The 17,620-nt window shown below is 46.7% G+C and overlaps 5 protein-coding genes across 5 annotated transcripts; 4 read left to right on the top strand and 1 right to left on the bottom strand.

Annotated features, from left to right (window-relative positions):
- Nucleotides 1-56: 56 nt before the first annotated feature.
- Nucleotides 57-7,467, top strand: ARB_05798 (uncharacterized protein; the record flags this gene model as incomplete). The annotated part of the gene is made up of 6 exons (XM_003016353.1): nucleotides 57-183; nucleotides 254-1,205; nucleotides 1,257-1,636; nucleotides 1,688-2,574; nucleotides 2,627-7,027; nucleotides 7,090-7,467. 6 exons carry the CDS (start codon nucleotides 57-59, stop codon nucleotides 7,465-7,467), a joined length of 7,125 nt encoding a protein of 2,374 aa, XP_003016399.1.
- Nucleotides 7,468-8,046: 579 nt separating this feature from the next.
- ARB_05799 (uncharacterized protein) lies at nucleotides 8,047-9,851 on the top strand (the record flags this gene model as incomplete). The annotated part of the gene is made up of 3 exons (XM_003016354.1): nucleotides 8,047-8,856; nucleotides 8,918-9,054; nucleotides 9,116-9,851. 3 exons carry the CDS (start codon nucleotides 8,047-8,049, stop codon nucleotides 9,849-9,851), a joined length of 1,683 nt encoding a protein of 560 aa, XP_003016400.1.
- A 1,105-nt stretch (nucleotides 9,852-10,956) lies between these two features.
- On the top strand, nucleotides 10,957-12,024 carry ARB_05800 (uncharacterized protein; the record flags this gene model as incomplete). The annotated part of the gene is made up of 4 exons (XM_003016355.1): nucleotides 10,957-11,325; nucleotides 11,431-11,534; nucleotides 11,594-11,768; nucleotides 11,839-12,024. 4 exons carry the CDS (start codon nucleotides 10,957-10,959, stop codon nucleotides 12,022-12,024), a joined length of 834 nt encoding a protein of 277 aa, XP_003016401.1.
- Nucleotides 12,025-13,910: 1,886 nt separating this feature from the next.
- Nucleotides 13,911-14,396, bottom strand: ARB_05801 (uncharacterized protein; the record flags this gene model as incomplete). The annotated part of the gene is made up of 2 exons (XM_003016356.1): nucleotides 13,911-14,324; nucleotides 14,394-14,396. The coding sequence occupies 2 exons, from the start codon at nucleotides 14,394-14,396 to the stop codon at nucleotides 13,911-13,913; spliced, it is 417 nt and encodes a 138-aa protein (XP_003016402.1).
- A 615-nt stretch (nucleotides 14,397-15,011) lies between these two features.
- Nucleotides 15,012-16,917, top strand: ARB_05802 (uncharacterized protein; the record flags this gene model as incomplete). Its single annotated transcript, XM_003016357.1, has 2 exons — nucleotides 15,012-16,284; nucleotides 16,400-16,917. 2 exons carry the CDS (start codon nucleotides 15,012-15,014, stop codon nucleotides 16,915-16,917), a joined length of 1,791 nt encoding a protein of 596 aa, XP_003016403.1.
- Between the last annotated feature and the right edge of the window lie 703 nt (nucleotides 16,918-17,620).

Consider the following 17,620-nt stretch of genomic DNA (forward strand, 5'->3'; position numbering starts at 1 on the left):
TTTTGCCTCCAGGAGCTAGTTGTGTAGCCAACTTCTTTCGATCTTGATATCAAAACATGGCGCAAGTTACCCCAGCTGCAGATACGACCCAGCGACTCTTTCAGGAGCTCAAATCCAAGAACGAGGATACTCGGAATAGAGCTGCCACCGAGCTTCACGAAAATATTATAGCAGCTTCTCGAGGTAAGACGGCTCGATTGAAATATGATGCCTACTAGATGCGTCGTTGCTGATCAGCTATCTCCGCTCTCAGAGCTGCCCCAAGATAAATTTCTCGACCACTACAACTCCATAAACCAACGTATCGCCCAGCTTATCGTTACCGGAAATGACGCGAACGAAAAAATCGGTGGGCTACTTATGCTCGACCGGTTAATCGAGTTCGATGGTGTGGATACAGCACAGAAAACGACTCGATTTGCTAGCTATCTGCGAAGTGCTTTGAGGAGCAATGATAACTCAGTATTGCTCTTTGCGGCGGGCTGTCTCGGGCATTTGGCGAAACCCGGTGGTGCTTTAACTGCAGAGCTAGTTGAAAGTGAGATCCAGTCAGCTCTAGAATGGCTACAGACCGAAAGGCAGGAGAGCAGGCGCTTCGCGGCAGTCCTGGTCATTCAAGAACTTGCAAAGGGCTCTCCAACTTTGCTGTACGGGTTTATCCCGCAAGTCTTTGATCTTATTTGGGTCGCTCTACGTGATCCCAAAGTGGTCATTCGAGAAACTGCCGCCGATGCCGTTAGTGAGTGTTTTGAAATAATAGCGGCCAGAGATAGCGCAGTTCGTTCTCAGTGGTTTTCGAGAGTATACGAGGAGTCTTTGCAAGGCCTACGATCGAACAATGTGGACTGGATCCATGGGTCACTTCTTACGTTGAAGGAGCTACTTCTCAAGGGTGCCATGTTTATGAACGAACATTACCATAACACTTGTGAAATAGTGCTGCGATTAAAAGACCACCGGGACCCCAAGATTCGTGCTCAGATTGTGCTTACCATACCAGTTCTCGCCTCTTACGCCCCCCTCGAGTTCACCAATACATACCTTCATAAATTCATGATATACCTTCAAGCACAGCTAAAACGAGACAAGGAAAGGAATACTGCTTTCATCGCCATAGGAAAGATTGCAAGTGCTGTTGGCCACGCCATCGGTCAGTTCCTTGATGGAATCATCGTATATATCCGCGAAGGACTGGCCTTGAAAGCGTATGTAGTTCTGAACCAATCAACTTGAACAAAGCTTACACAGAATTATAGCCGAAATCGCGCCGCTGTTAATGAAGGCCCGATGTTTGAATGCATTAGTATGCTGTCTCTTGCGGTTGGTCAAACTCTTAGCAAATACATGGAGTCACTTCTCGACCCTATTTTTGCCTGTGGCTTGAGTAAATCCCTTACCCAGGCTCTTGTCGATATGGCACACTACATCCCACCTATCAGAGCTACTATCCAAGAAAAGCTGCTGGACATGCTTAGCATTGTTTTATGTGGAACGCCTTTTAGGCCATTGGGATGCCCGGAAAGCCGATTACCCCCTATACCTTCCTTTGCCAAGGACTTTGGCTCCTTACCTCAGGATCGTAGTGATAGCGAGATAGCCCTCGCACTTCATACACTTGGCAGCTTTGATTTCTCTGGTAAGCGGTTTGCTGTTATAGTATGATAACTGCATATTAACGTGTTGTTAGGTCATGTCCTTAATGAATTCGTTCGCGATGTGGCCATCAAATTTGTTGACAGCGATAGCCCTGAGATCAGAAAAGCATCTGCTTTAACTTGTTGCCAACTTTTCGTTCATGACCCTATCATTAACCAGACAAGTGCTCACTCGATACAGGTCGTTAGCGAGGTTATTGATAAACTACTCTCAGTTGGAGTCGGCGACCCCGATCCTGATATCCGGCGAAATGTGTTATTCTCTCTGGATAAGAAATTTGACCGTCACTTGGCGAAACCAGAAAACGTTCGATGTTTATTCCTAGCTGTTAATGATGAGATGTTCCCGGTACGAGAAGCAGCCATCAGCATCATTGGCCGCCTCTCGAGCGTCAACCCGGCCTATGTTTTCCCGCCTCTGAGGAAACTACTTGTGAATCTTCTGACTGGCCTAAGCTTTGCTACAAACTCCCGGCAAAAGGAAGAAAGTGCCCAATTAATCAGCCTCTTCGTTTCAAATGCTACCAAACTCATTCGCTCCTATGTTGACCCCATTGTTACAACGCTATTGCCCAAGACTTCAGACGGGAATCCCGCGGTAGAAGCGACCACTCTCAAAGCCATTGGAGAGCTTGCGACAATTGGTGGTGAAGACATGAAACAATATCTTCCTCAACTTATGCCAATAATCCTGGATTCACTACAAGACCTTTCCTCTCAGGCTAAGAGAGAGGCTGCCTTGAAAACTTTGGGTCAGTTGGCAAGTAACGCAGGTTATGTCATTGAACCTTATAAAGAGTATCCGCAGCTTCTTTCTATTCTCATCAACATTATTAAGACGGAGCAAACGGGCAGTCTAAGGAAAGAGACCATCAAACTAATTGGAATACTGGGAGCGCTTGACCCTTACAAAGATCAGGTAACTATTCCGGACACTCTATAGGAGCGATGTTATACTGACTTTGCTACAGCAAATTAGTGAAACTTCTCCTGACGTTCATTATGTCAACGAAGTTCAGACTGTTTCCGATGTTTCTCTTATTATGCAAGGCCTTACTCCTTCCAACGAGGAGTACTACCCCACCGTGGTCATCAATACTTTACTCCAAAACATTCTGCGAGAGAGCTCTCTTGCCCAATACCATTCTGCTGTGATTGACGCCATTGTTACGATGTTCAAAACCCTTGGGCTCAAATGTGTCCCATTTCTAGGCCAGATAATACCTGCATTTATATCGGTCATCAGAAGCACGCCGGTCAGCCGACTTGAAACGTATTTCAACCAGTTGGCAATCTTGGTAACGATCGTCAAACAACATATCCGTGCATTCCTCCCCGAAATTATCGAAGTCATTCGTGACTATTGGGGATCTCCATATCCCGTACAATGCACGATACTATCTCTAGTGGAAGCTGTTGCTAAGTCATTAGAAGGCGAGTTCAAAAAGTACTTGGCCGCCCTTGTTCCGTTGATGCTGGATACTGTTGAAAAGGACAATTCTGTCCGCCGCCAACCCACAGAGAGGATCCTTCACACTTTCCTGATCTTCGGCTCAAGTGCTGAAGAGTATATGCATCGCATTGTTCCCGCCATTGTCAAAATCTTCGATAAGACTCAAAATCCTTCCAACATCCGAAAATGCGCCATGGAAACTCTGGCAAAACTCTCTCGACAGGTTAACGTATCAGACTTTGCATCTCTTATGATACATCCGCTCTCAAGAGTTATAAACAACGCCGAGAAACCACTCAGGCAAACTGCTTTGGACTGCATTTGCACTCTTATCTTCCAGCTTGGGCAGGATTTCAATAACTACGTTCCACTCATCAACAAAGTTCTCAAGTTTAATCAAATACACCACCACAGTTATCATATTCTTGTTTCCAAGCTACAGAAAGGGGATCCATTACCCCAGGACCTTAATCCCAATGAACACCATAGCAATCTTGTGGAGGATTCAGCATTTGCGGATGTTGGCCAGAAGAAGATATTCGTTAACCAACAACATCTCAAAAATGCATGGGACGCCACACAGAAGTCAACTCGAGAAGATTGGCAGGAATGGATTCGGCGCTTCAGCGTCGAACTACTCAAAGAATCCCCCTCCCATGCCCTTCGTGCCTGTGCTAGCTTGGCTGGTATCTATCAGCCGCTTGCTAAGGATCTTTTCAACGCTGCCTTCGTTTCCTGCTGGACGGAACTTTACCATCAGTACCAGGAGGAATTGGTTCACTCCATCGACTTGGCACTTACTTCCCAGAATATCCCTCCTGAAATCCTACAAATACTTCTCAACTTAGCTGAATTCATGGAACATGACGACAAAGCTCTACCAATTGATATCCGGACTCTCGGGAAATATGCCGGTAAATGTCATGCATTCGCAAAAGCATTACATTATAAAGAACTGGAGTTCGAGCAAGACCAAAATTCTGGAGCAGTGGAGGCATTGATTAGCATCAACAATCATCTTCAACAGTCTGATGCCGCAATTGGTATTCTCCGCAAGGCCCAGGCGTATCGAGATGTCGAGCTAAAGGAGACATGGTTCGTGAAACTCCAGCGATGGGAGGAAGCATTAGCTGCTTATAAGAGACGGGAGTTAATCGACCCTGATTCTTTCGAAGTTACCATGGGTAAGATGCGATGTCTTCACGCTCTTGGCGAATGGAAAATGCTTTCAGACCTTGCGCAGGAGAAATGGAATCAAGCATCGAATGAGCACCGCAAGGCCATCGCCCCACTCGCTGCTGCTGCTGCATGGGGAAGAGGCCAATGGGAGCTTATGGATTCATACATTGGGGTGATGAAGGAGCAGTCGCCTGATAGATCGTTCTTCGGAGCAATTCTCTCACTTCATCGCAACCAGTTTGAAGAAGCGTCGGCTCTGATAGAAAAGGCCAGAAATGGCCTAGACACTGAGCTCTCTGCATTGCTAGGTGAATCATACAACAGAGCTTACAATGTTGTTGTCCGGGTGCAAATGCTCGCTGAGCTGGAAGAAATCATTACTTATAAAAGAAGTGTGGATGACCCAGAAAAGCAAGAGGCAATGAGATTGACGTGGAATAAACGACTTCTGGGTTGCCAGCAGAATGTTGAGGTATGGCAGCGTATGCTCAAAGTCAGGGCACTTGTTATCACTCCCCGTGAAAATCTTGATATGTGGATCAAGTTCGTCAATCTATGCCGCAAATCGAACCGTATGGGACTTGCAGAACGTTCTCTTAGTGCCTTAGAGTCTATTGAGGCTGCAGATGGTGGTATCCCACCAGAAGTGACCTATGCACGCCTTAAATTTGAGTGGGCATCTGGCCGACAGGCTGAAGCTCTCAAAGCCCTGGAGGAATTTACTATCTCTCTTACAGAATCGTATGGGCGGTATAATTCGATTCTTTCTGCGCAAGACGAGCATACGCCTACTGACGGGCCAGCCCTCACCAACGGTATAAATGATTCCAACCATACTAATGCTGGATATTCAAAACAACATCTCGGTGATGCCAATAATATCCGACGTCTTCTTGCAAAGAGCCATCTTAAACAGGGAGAATGGCAAACGGTGTTACAACGCGGTGATTGGAGATCAGATGGTGTCCGTGATGTTCTAAACTCGTATTCTGCGGCTACACAATATAACCGCGACTCGTACAAAGCGTGGCATGCCTGGGCTCTCGCGAACTTCGAAGTGGTAAACTCCCTAACGGCTCAGCCAGAGAGGGAGCCTCCTCATCACATCATCCTCGAACATGTCATGCCTGCAATACGTGGATTTTTCCGGTCAATCGCACTCCTACCATCAAGCACATTGCAAGATGCGCTTAGGCTGCTGACACTTTGGTTCACCCATGGTGGCGATGCTGAAGTCAACGCTGCCGTCGTGGAAGGCTTCTCAACTGTGAGCATCGATACCTGGCTTGAAGTTACTCCTCAACTCATTGCCCGCATCAATCAACCCAATCCTAAGGTACGCACTGCTGTACATCGATTATTGGCTGAGCTGGGCAAAGCTCACCCCCAAGCGCTGGTTTACCCCTTAACTGTCGCAACTAAATCCAACGTGGTGCGCCGTTCCCAGTCTGCCATGACCATCATGGACAGCATGAGGGCGCATAGCTCACGATTGGTTGAACAAGCTGAAGTTGTCAGTGGTGAGCTAGTGCGTGTGGCAGTATTATGGCACGAACTATGGTATGAGGCATTGGAGGAGGCCTCTCGGCTCTTCTTTACCGACCACGATGTGGAAGGTATGTTGTCCACTCTTGCGCCTCTCCACGACATGCTCGATAAGGGTGCAGAGACCTTAAGAGAGGTATCTTTTGCTCAGGCTTTTGGGAGAGACTTAGCCGAAGCCAAACACTTCTGCAACTTGTACCGGGAAACTGGAGAAATGGGCGATCTCAACCAAGCTTGGGATCTCTACTACAATGTGTTCCGCAAGATCTCCCGACAAGTAACGCAAATCAAATCGCTTGATCTAAAATACATTTCACCCAAGCTCAAGGACGTTGTCGATCTTGACTTGGCTATACCTGGCACATACCAAAGTGGACGACCCGTTATCCGAATACAAAGCTTTGACAGTGTTGCTATTGTTGTGCAGACTAAGAAGAAACCCAGAAAGATGATCATCAGGGGAAGTGACGGAAACTCATACATGTATGCGCTCAAGGGTCATGAAGATATTCGACAAGATGAACGTGTTATGCAATTGTTTGGTCTAGTCAACACTCTCTTAGACAACGATAGCGAGTGTTTCAAACGTCACTTAACGATTCAACGGTTCCCTGCCATTCCCCTGTCACAAAATTCTGGTTTAATAGGATGGTGCTGCAATACCGACACGCTTCACGCTCTCATCAAAGAGTACCGTGAGAGCCGTCGCATTCTGCTTAATATTGAACACCGAATTATGCTCCAGATGGCTCCTGATTATGACAATCTGACTCTCATGCAGAAAGTGGAAGTGTTTGGTTACGCGATGGACAATACCACTGGAAAAGATCTTTACCGAGTCCTATGGTTGAAAAGTAAAAGCTCCGAGTCGTGGCTCGAACGACGAACGAATTATACCCGATCTCTCGGAGTTATGTCAATGGTTGGGTATATCCTTGGCTTAGGTGACCGTCATCCGTCGAACTTGCTGCTTGATAGGATTACAGGAAAGATAGTTCACATTGATTTTGGCGACTGCTTCGAGATCGCGATGCATCGTGAGAAGTATCCAGAACGGGTACCATTCAGACTAACCCGTATGCTTACATTTGCCATGGAAGTCAGCAATATCGAGGGTAGTTTCCACATTACTTGTGAGGCGGTCATGCGTGTTATTCGCGAAAACAAAGAGTCTCTTATGGCCGTTCTTGAAGCTGTAAGTCCCCAGCTTTTCTAGGTAATTATTTTAAGTAAATCAGCCACTAACCTTCCAACTAGTTCATTCACGACCCTTTAATCAACTGGCGTCTAGGAGCACGGGAATCTCCCGCCCGCCTTTCAATCCTGGATAGGCACCCGCCCACAGAGTCTAACATGGATAACCCCATCCAGCCGACTACCTTCTCCCGCCGCCGCCCATCAATACTTGATGGTGGCATTCTTGATGCTCAACAAGGCATCCCCAACGAAGGACGTGAAGTGCAGAATGCGCGAGCCCTTCAAGTACTTGGAAGAGTCAAGGAGAAGTTGACTGGCCGCGACTTCAGAACGCCTGATGAACTCAATGTTAGCGACCAGGTCGACAAACTTCTAGTCCAAGCCACAAGTGTAGAAAACTTGTGTCAGCATTACATCGGTTGGTGCAGTTTTTGGTAACCTGGCGTTTCTACATTGATCTTACGACCGATTCCCGCTCGCCTGGAATTCTGCTTTCATATCCCCCTTTCGTCACGCCATCCTCACCTGCATCTTCTAACCTCAACATTTGGCAATGTATCTTTTCTTTTCTTTTGACGAATTTCATAGTAACGATTTGCTTGGGATTGGTTCCTCATGCTCATCTCCATGTTTTACTATCCTCGCAGACTATCTTTTTGCTGCACATCTCTGTTTCTACCTCTGTTCTATAGATCTAATCTCAGCAATACCCTTCACAGCTCGTCTTAAGCGACTATGTCAAGCGCTTTCATCTTATTTACCTGAACAATGTAGAGAAATAATCCATAAGGCTATGGTAGGAAGTCTGTAGTCAGGTATGTCTACATGATTGACTCGCTAATTACCCGAGGTTGGCGCTAAAGTCACATGCAAAGGCGCGCTTGTTCGTGACGTCGGAAGTTGCCAACGCCAGCAGAAAACGTCCAACAGTCATGCAAATGGCAAGATATGAGTGAGGCTTTGTTTGCGAGCGAATTTTATTGTCTTATGTGAGTTAATCAAGTAGCCGGCGCGATCATGGCATCGAATCCAGATCCAGACGCCCAACGCAATCCCCCCAGCCTGGGGTTCAAGGCGCAAAGGACAGTCCTCCGGCTTCTCTGCTCTGGGGAGGAGTATCGAAAGCTCCATGAATCCGTCATTCAGAGCCTCCCTCGATCCATACAAGATAGAGCATATTCGCCTGCTACGTTTAATAATATCATCAAGTCAAGAGACAAGTATACCACAGCAGCGCTACGCTCCTCCCTCCGACTGTTTTGGATCACGCGCTTGGGTATGAAATTGCTGGATTTCATTAAAAGCCGAATCATAGCAAGGGCGGGTGCATCAAGGTATGTTCAAGGGAAACGGTCTCGTGTGATCTACAAAATATATCTAATATTCTTTTCTGCAAGTGCTTCCTCAAACGTGCCGTTTCGCAATTCTCCGGCTTTCCGGCTTCCTCTATCCTTATCCTTGATGCTACTTTTCCACCGATTACTACATCGCTTTTTCTCCCGATTACGCGCAAATTTGAGAACAGACAATGCCCAGCCTTTTCGAGAGAGGAATCCGCGCATATCCAAAGCGCTAACATCGAAATATGCGCCAGCTATAGGCGCCAGCTTGGCAGGCTTCTTCCTCGCTTTATACCCACAGGCCCAGCTACGTCTTACAGTCGCCATATATGCTTCCACCCGGAGCTTGGAGGTTCTGTATAATGCGTTGTTGGAGAATGGATGGCTCTCATTTCGTCCTTGGTGGTTTGGAAGCTGGCTTCTAATGCCACTCTCCATGGCCCAACTCTTCCATGCTTTTGTATTTGATAGAGAAGCTACACCATCTGTAAGTTGCCAGGGCCTACTCGTTCCTTTCGGAAGAAATTAGGAACTAACGCTTGGTCTAGTGGTTTGGAAACGTTATTCTGAGGTTCACCCCAGGGTATATAAAGCGTCGGCCTTCAGGCCTCCCAGGAACGGTGGCCTGGCCGGAACCATTTGAAACTGTTGATGCATTGGCAAAAGTTGCGGAACTCAAGTGGCCGTATGGCACCCTTCATGCCTGTTTGGATCATTTTGATATCAAGCTAATAACTTTCGTTTAGGCCCTTTACTTCTCCCATTCTCCATCCAAGTGTAACAGACACGCTTCCTGCCGCTGTTCAGACAATATCGCCCATCACTTCTCCTGCTCACCCAGCGATAGCCTCTCTATCCTGTGCCTTACTACATCCAAAATCACCTTCCTGCTTGACCGCATTCATACATCAAGTGCTTCTCTCCATCCCGCCCCTCGTGCGTTCTGTTGCCAAGGTCTACTTGGCTCTATCAGTATTGAAATTCAAGTCTTTTGTTACATCACCAGTCACCTCAATTAACGAGGTGTCCAAGAAGATACTTTCCGCCACGGCAATCATAAGCTCGTCTATTGGTGCGGCGTGGGGAAGCATCTGTCTTTTCAATGCCATCTTGCCACGAAAATTGTTGCCAACCCAGCGGTTCTACCTCAGTGGTGCTATCAGCGGCCTCCCGTTCGCGGTTCTCTGCGGTTCCGGCTACCGAGCTCACTTCCTTTATTTGTTCCGACAAGCTGTGGAATCCGCCTGGAAAACGGGAGTCAAGCGCGGGCTCTGGCGCGGTTATAAAGGGGGTGACTTGTGGGTCCTTGTAGCTTCTTGGGCGCTTTTGGGAGTGTTGCTGGAAAGAAACCCTGCAAATATCACAGACCAAGGATTCAGGAAAGCATTGACTTGGATGAGAGGAGATGGCTATAATGATCTAGCTGAGCGTCGAGCAAAGAAGAGTAGAAGAGATTCGGCAGAGCAAGCTAGGTCGTCCTAGATATCTAGGATAACTAACCGTTGATAGTAAATGGATGCACCCCTTCAAAGCGTTATGGACCCTCGGATCATCTACGCTCGTCTAGGGCTGGTTTAAATGTATAAATTGAGATAGCGCGAAGAAGGTCAAACAACCGATATTCTATTATATATTTAACGACTATGAAATAAATAGCAATATAGTAGAAATAACGCTAGAATACGAATTCACTACATATTTAATGTCTATTTCGAAATGCTTCCCTAGATATTATATATATTTGTATGAGCTTCCCTAGTTTCTAAGTAGTACGCCTCGCTGTCTAGCTGGTTGCTACTAATATTTTCCTTAAACCGTTAACTCACCTCGGTAGACCCTCCTTTCTTACTTATCTTCGGCCCTCTGGCTTTCCTGTTCCTCACGGTCTGTCTATTTTTATCCCTATTTCCGTGGCACATCCCGTAGTTATTGAAATTGCTAAATTGAAGCATTCGAGGAGGGGTAATTTAATAACTTCAAGTCAGACAAGCACTGTCCTGTGAAGATCTCGTTCCTTTTATGATATTTGAAGACATGCAAGCGCGAAAGGGCTGACCAAGATGAAATCGAAATATGATGAATTGGCCCAGGGGAGCGAGCCGCTCATCCTGGCTATCAACACCTAAGGGCAGCCTTTACGTCATGGATAGTTTTCGATTTAGGAATTCATCCGTCGGTTTAATGGAAGACCTCAGAGTTGGACTCGTTCAGCTAACTAGTTACTCTAGGGACTTAATTATATACATATAGAATGCAGACTTGTGTACTCCATATATATATATGATAACCCCCAAGATACCACAATAAACCACCCATTTTGTGCTTCGACAGTCTCCTGATTATACGAAGACCGCGAAGAAGTTGCTCGGCCGCCCTTGGCTAACCAGGGTAGAGATAACTAATGAACGAGCAATTCACAAAGAATACGAGCGCAAAATATAATCTCGTGTTGACTCAGTCATGTTGGCAAACATAACCTTCTCTCTACATCTCTAATCACCGCTACCACATCAGGTACTGACTTGGAGAAGACTTTCGGTGCAAACTGGAGAGCAAATACCTGCAGGCTTCTGTCTTTTCAACACGAATGGATGCTAAACCAGTTGCGGCATGGGACCAGCTCGCTGAAGCCTGGGACATGTTGATGGGAACTCCAGGCAACGATTACTACACTGTCATCGAGCTGCCTGCATTGGAACGCCTGGTGCAGCCAAATCCTGGAGATTGTGCCTTGGATCTTGCCACGGGGAATGGCCTTGTAGCGCACTGGATGGCCCAAAAAGGGACCAGCGTCCTCGCAACAGATGGCAGTCCCGCTATGGTCGCGAAAGCTCAAGCCCGACAGTCAAAGAGACTCGAAGAAAATGGGGAAGTCAAAGTCTCATATCAGACCCTCGATGTGACAGATCCACAGCATTTTGATGAACTTATTCAGTCTCGAGGTCTTGGGGCCGGGGTGAGGCGTTTTGTTTCACCCCTACTTATCTGTGTTCTATAATCATACCCATTGCCTTCTCGGCTTGATCTTGGGCCATATGAAGTGAATTGACTGTCTGAATAGGGAGCATTTGATATTATTACGATGAATATGGCAATCATGGATGTCTCTACCTTAGAGCACCTTGCTAACGCACTGCCTAAATTATTGAAAAGGAATGGGGGTCGGTAAGTCCGTCGGCTCCAACGTTGACAGACAGGCCTCGCCGACTTATCCCTTGGTATAGCTTTGTTGCAACGCTATTGCACCCTCTCTTTACCTGCGGCGTAACAAGAGCAGTCGAATATAAGGACAATCCCGAGTCAGGCCGAGAGGAGGTGTTTCATTCCTTGAAGATGACCAAATACTTGCATGTACCACCCTACAAAGGCGTCGCAACTCAATCCCAGCCTCACCCGCAGGTAATAAGTGCGCTCCCATGAATAACATCTTCTTTAACATTTAGTGCTAATCAAAGTCCATCCCACGTAGGTATACTTCCACCGTCCAATGCACGAAATCTTTGCTCCATTCTTTAAGGCAGGCCTTGTCCTGGATGCTTTGGAAGAGCCAAATTTCGACGAGGCATATGTAAAGGCAAGGGACTTGGATATAGGATCGCTCCGGCAGTTTACACAGTTCCCTAAAATTCTTGCCTTTAGAATGAAGATTGCGTGAAGCTCTCCCACCTGATATCAAGATCAGAGTTGATCAAAGTTGGCCGTTCAACAGTAGTTAGTCAAGCAAACTACCTAGCAGCCTAGGTACCTGTTAACTAGTTATCTCCAATTCAGAAAAGCTGCCCCTTGTTTCTATCAAAAAACAATTGGACATCGCTGCAAACGCCAACATGGCCTCCGCACTTCAAAGAACCGTCTAGTGTCTCCCTATGTTATTCAATAGGGGTGTTTATTTATTTATTTATTTTGATCAAAAATTCAAAATAATGAAGCCCGCCTAGGAACAAGGATACCGGAATCCTTATCCTCTGAGAAATGGATGTCCACGCGTACCCAGCAACTTCTACAGCGCCAGCAAACGGTCACTTACGTACGTTTATCGCTTGTACGCCTGGTGGTATCTAATATGCTATTAAAGAAAACTACGTTGAATCACGTAGCTTCCTGGTATCTGCTTATCTGGCTGCGTGATCAAATACCTACTTCCAAAGCTTTAGTCACGAAATATCCACCCTGTTCATCCCTCACACGCTCGACACAGGAGGGCCAGTGTGCCTAATGGCGATCTTTCCTGCTTGTAATGCTCGAGGTCCTTACATGATGGCCTGTTATTCACAAGAGCAAGGGCCAGACCCTGTGCATCTTCGCTATCAAGCTTGTGAAGCCAACATTCACTCAATATAGGCAGCCGGGATTAGAATGGTCTTGTCTCGAAGGCATTGAACTGACTGCTACCGACAAGGATTTATAAAATGCACAGGCGGCGACTCCGTTGCCAAATTCTAGGCTCACGCCATAGAAATCGACCAAGTTCTCATGACCAAAGCACTAAGTTATCGGAGTGTATCATATGTTAACAATAACGGATGCGTTACATGAAACGAACATGGGGGTAGTCAAGACAACGCGTAACTATCCCCATGCAACATGCTCCCGAAAACCAGAGGTAACCCATTGGGTGTTGCTTGGTCGAAAAAACAAAGCACATCCAGAATTGCAAAGTTGCACAGAGAGTATTGTAATGGGTTGCAGCGAAAAAGCATGCATAGCACAGAACAGGCAGCCGCATGGATTCTCTAAGGAGAAAAAGGAATTTCCTGACGGGACTGGAGGTGGCACGGCTATTGGACATAACGGCCAGGATATTAGAGTAGACAACTAGTGCGGATCTAGGAAATCATGGTGAGTAATGATATATCTATCAAGCAAATCTTGGGTAGAATCGTAAGATCTTAGAAGTTTATCGTCTATGAATACACCAACATGAGGATATATAGAAAGGAGTACTCCGTAGCGTTCAAGACACGGAAGAGTGGAGTGAGAGAACAACAGAACAAAACAAAAAGACGGCCTAGCTAGAATAAGGGGAGGATATTAGAATCCCAGCAGCCAGGTATGTTAATTGATGTACATATAGAAGTGATAATACAGATTTCTTTGAACCCACCCGCGCAATAGTGAGAATGAAGAGCCGGAGTCGAGTTACTTAGAGGAGCTTGAAATCTTCTGGTGCATTCAATGGAAGAATACCAAAACGTGAATATCCGAAGATGCCAGTTGGAGAGAATATTTCTCCTAGATAGCGGCTCCCAAGTTCAGGGTTTCCAGGTAAGGGTGCATGGATGTATGCGTCGAACGAGGTGAAGTTTCCGGATGGAACATATCGTGAAAACGAGGATGTAGATGGCCTTTAGATCCTTTCTAGAAAAAGAAAATCCGCAAAACTCCAGTGCTAATGCTCCAAGATAGAAGGATGTTAAAATGAAAATGGATAAAAAGGGTATTCGGAGGAGGAAGAGGTCGAGATATTGGCGAAACGGACGCTCATAGTGTAGGCAAGGAAGTGCCATTTTGGTTTATTTCACCTTCACAGGTTAACATCGATCATCGGTCTTTAAACAGCTTCGGGTTCCAGCCTTCCCGTACCTCTTTCTCGATTTTCGCATTTCTTGCTGCATCTCTAACCTCCATCTCAATTCTTTCACGAGCGCGTAATATCTTGCTCTGGAGGTAGAAACTGCCGCCCTTCTTCGGATCGTTCAGGTCAAATAGTTTCTTGAATCGCTCCATTGTATGTTCTAGGTTTGCCTCTCCACCCATTGGCGGCTTAACATTGAGGATCTTGCAAGCCTCCTCCAGTGTCAAACCGGAAGACGAGAATGCGCCCGTGGAACTGCCGGTTTTCTGTGCATGTGCTTGATATCTAGACGATGCAGACGCTTGCTTGTACGCTTCCGCAAATGCTCGACCAAACACTCTGGTGCCGGTGAGGACAATCTGAGTTAGGATACGATGAGCCTGTCCCGGAAGATGTCAATTCCAGCCCTTACTTTTTATCATGGAGGAAACGTCTGTATCCAGGCTTACCATGTTGAACCACCAAGAACGAAGGAAAAGAACGAAATACAAGCCCACAGCTCTCCCGACTCCTAAGTATTTCGAACCGAAAGGCGAACGAGTTGCGATATCAAGAGTCCCCGTCGTCGTCCGTTTTTTCCTTCGAGGTTGAAAAAAAAAAAGCTAAACTTTCATGCAAAAATTTATATGCCTAAAGAGGACTAGCGCCGGATATATTATATAATGTTTACATAATCAAGAATCACATGGAAAGGTATCCACACGTGACGTAGTTTTTGTCGCGTGCAAAAAGTTGAAGCCGAGAAGACGTTGGAGTTGACGATGAAGACAACAAAGTCGACGCTCACAGGAAGGAGAAGAAGAAAGACAGGATCAACGACGGCTTCGGACTGAGACCTTTGTGGTATCTGCTCTTGCGCTCGGTGGATTACTCAACTTTACCATACATACAACTGTGACGCCTAGGATGAGCTTCGGCGGCTTGGGAACTAGGAAGCTTCTATAGTTGCATGGCAGCTCTCGGTAGGTTGTATACGCCTTTTACCCGCGGTGTAGCCCCCCCGAACCATAGACATACTTGATCGCACAGTTCTAATGCTGTCTATAGATATACCGTGGCTAGGTTCCATGTCCGCAGATCCTCACTCCCAGAATGATGGTGCTACCGGGACTCTCGGCTCCAATGACGGTCTCCCGCCTACCGTTGCGACCTTCTCGCCCACCAATATATCGGGTAATTCATTAACGTCCAAACAGAGGTCTACTATCATTGTTCACCGAAAGTCACCTCTCCTGGTAGCGACTCCTCCTGCAGTCACTCGTGCGCTAGCATACTCTCATCCGTTTCTTCTCCCTCTAAACCGGCTTGCAGGACTCTTATCATGGACCAGTGGAGATCCGTGGGAAAGCTTTCTTCTGGTCGGTGCCTTTTGGGCTGTTACTCTACACGGTAGTGCCATAATATTATGGGGAGGACCAATTCTAGTGGTTGTCGCTTTGATGCTGGGGCTTTACTCTAGACGGTACTCCCCTCTATCATCCACTGGCTTTACTGGGGAGAAACATAGAAGAGAGGGCTCGGACGGATCATCTAGGCCTCACAAAACTCTGGATGAAATCGTGGAGACATTAAGGGAGTTCACAACAAGGTGTAATATCTTGCTTGAGCCTCTACGCGATCTCACCGATTTTCTTTCTACGCAGCGAACTGCAACTTCGACTACAACCAGGCCTGCCCTAACAGCATTACTTACTCGGATAATCCTCATTACACCTATTTGGATTCTACTTACCCTTCACCCCATATACCTCATCACTATCAAAAGAGTTGTCATAACTGTCGGTACCATCATCCTGACATGGCATTCCAAGCCCGCGCGCATTTTTCGAGTTTTACTCTGGCGGTCATTGACAATTCGGCGTATCTGCTCAACTATTACCGGCCTGCAATTTTCATCATTACAGCATAGTGGCGATCAATCATCCAATTCTTTCACTAAATCCTCGCTGCTGTCCTTGACGCCTTTCCGCTCCAAGCAACCCTCACAGCACGGCTCAACAAAGCGTCGCGCAAATTCATCGGGTGTGCGGTTCACATTCATTGTATATGAGAACCAAAGACGGTGGTTGGGTATTGGGTGGACTTACTCTTTGTTTGCATACGAGAGGCCAGCATGGTCGGATGAGCACCTGAATCCGGTGCCTCCGAAGGATGAATTCGAACTTCCGGAAGTTCAGGGCAGCAACTCGAAGTGGAGGTGGGTTGAGGGGAGCGAATGGCGTATTGATGGCTCATCAGATCCGTCGGCGAAGAAAAAGGGTAAAGGGGGTAAAAATAATGATAATAAAGACGACAGTGGATGGATCTACTATGATAATAAGGTATTTACTTTTCACCTACGTATGTACATCGGCAAATGAATCGCTGACGTGAGCTGTGAAGTGGCACGATGGTCGCCGCGGCCAAGACGGTTGGGGAAGATATACCCGACGTCGAAAATGGTGTCGAGATGCAGAGCTTGTCGAAATATCCCCTGAGGGGGAGACGATAGAAACACCATCAAATACAGCAGCAGATAATGAAAGTAAGGGTAAGGGTGATAGCGGGAAGGACAGTAACTCAGGAGATGACAAGAACAGCATCAAAGCCCGCAAAAGACGATGGTTCGGTAGCACCGACTTGAAAGGGTTCTCGGCCGTTGAACCTGAGCCTTCTAGCTCGACTCAGCCTATCAATGCCGAATCAACATCAGCTTCCTTGTCAATGGTAGGGTCAAGTCTACCCAAGGCGTTGAGTGTCTCTAGTGGCCGCAGCTCAAACAACACTAATGGGTCGATACGGGCTCGAAGCAAACGGCCTGCCAGCATCCACACAGACGGTGACAGAAAAAGCCAAACCTCTAGCATTCGTGATAGAGAAATTGAAGAAGCTGAAAACATGCCTGACAAGTGGGGAAGCCAATCTGGCAATGCAGCAGAGAGAGCGGGCAGAGGCTGGGGACTGGGAGATGACGCCCATATGAGCTTAAGCTGACGAATTTCGACCGAGTTCCTTTTACGTTATTTGGTGTAGCGATGTCTTGTCTGGATCATTTTGGATCCCGACTGCCTTTTCAGGAGGATGAGAGTCTCCTATTTTTACGATGTGAACGTGGGAAATGGGAAATGCCGTCGGTCAAAGACCAAGGTGATGGGGTCGTATAAGGCCAGTGCTGGAGTCTTCTCATCTTCCTCTTTCTCTTTATGCTGGACATTGGTATATATATATATATATTTGTTAATCACCTGTCTATTAACCCAAACTACTTAGTATGATAGCCATCAGAACACCGTATCATCTTCTAAGTCTTACGAACGGCCCATGCGATGATGTGATGTTGACTCCCCTTGTAACTAGGGATGTTGTTTATGGAGCAGGCCCAGGATAAAACCTTCCAACCCCGGCGGCTTTTGGCGGTTCGATATTAAATATTCGTACTTCCAGCGATCACAGCATCCGTCCCTTTTCTGGTCTCAAAAAGATAACTAAACAAAATTGAAAGGCCTCGTAATTTCTTCATGGTGGATAGAAACCCTCTCTCGGCTGTCTTTGCCGGCTCGATCTCTCAGCCGCGAGTTCGTACGGGCATAGGACCAAATCCATGTATAGTTCGTGCCAGGGCTGCTATAGCCGAGTGTCTTAACGAAGTAAAAATATCCCCGACCCTTGGTGTTTGCGATGCCTGCTTCGTAGTTAA

The sequence above is a fragment of the Trichophyton benhamiae genome (genome assembly GCF_000151125.1).
Source record: "Trichophyton benhamiae CBS 112371 chromosome Unknown contig01145.0, whole genome shotgun sequence".
NCBI lineage: Eukaryota > Fungi > Ascomycota > Eurotiomycetes > Onygenales > Arthrodermataceae > Trichophyton > Trichophyton benhamiae.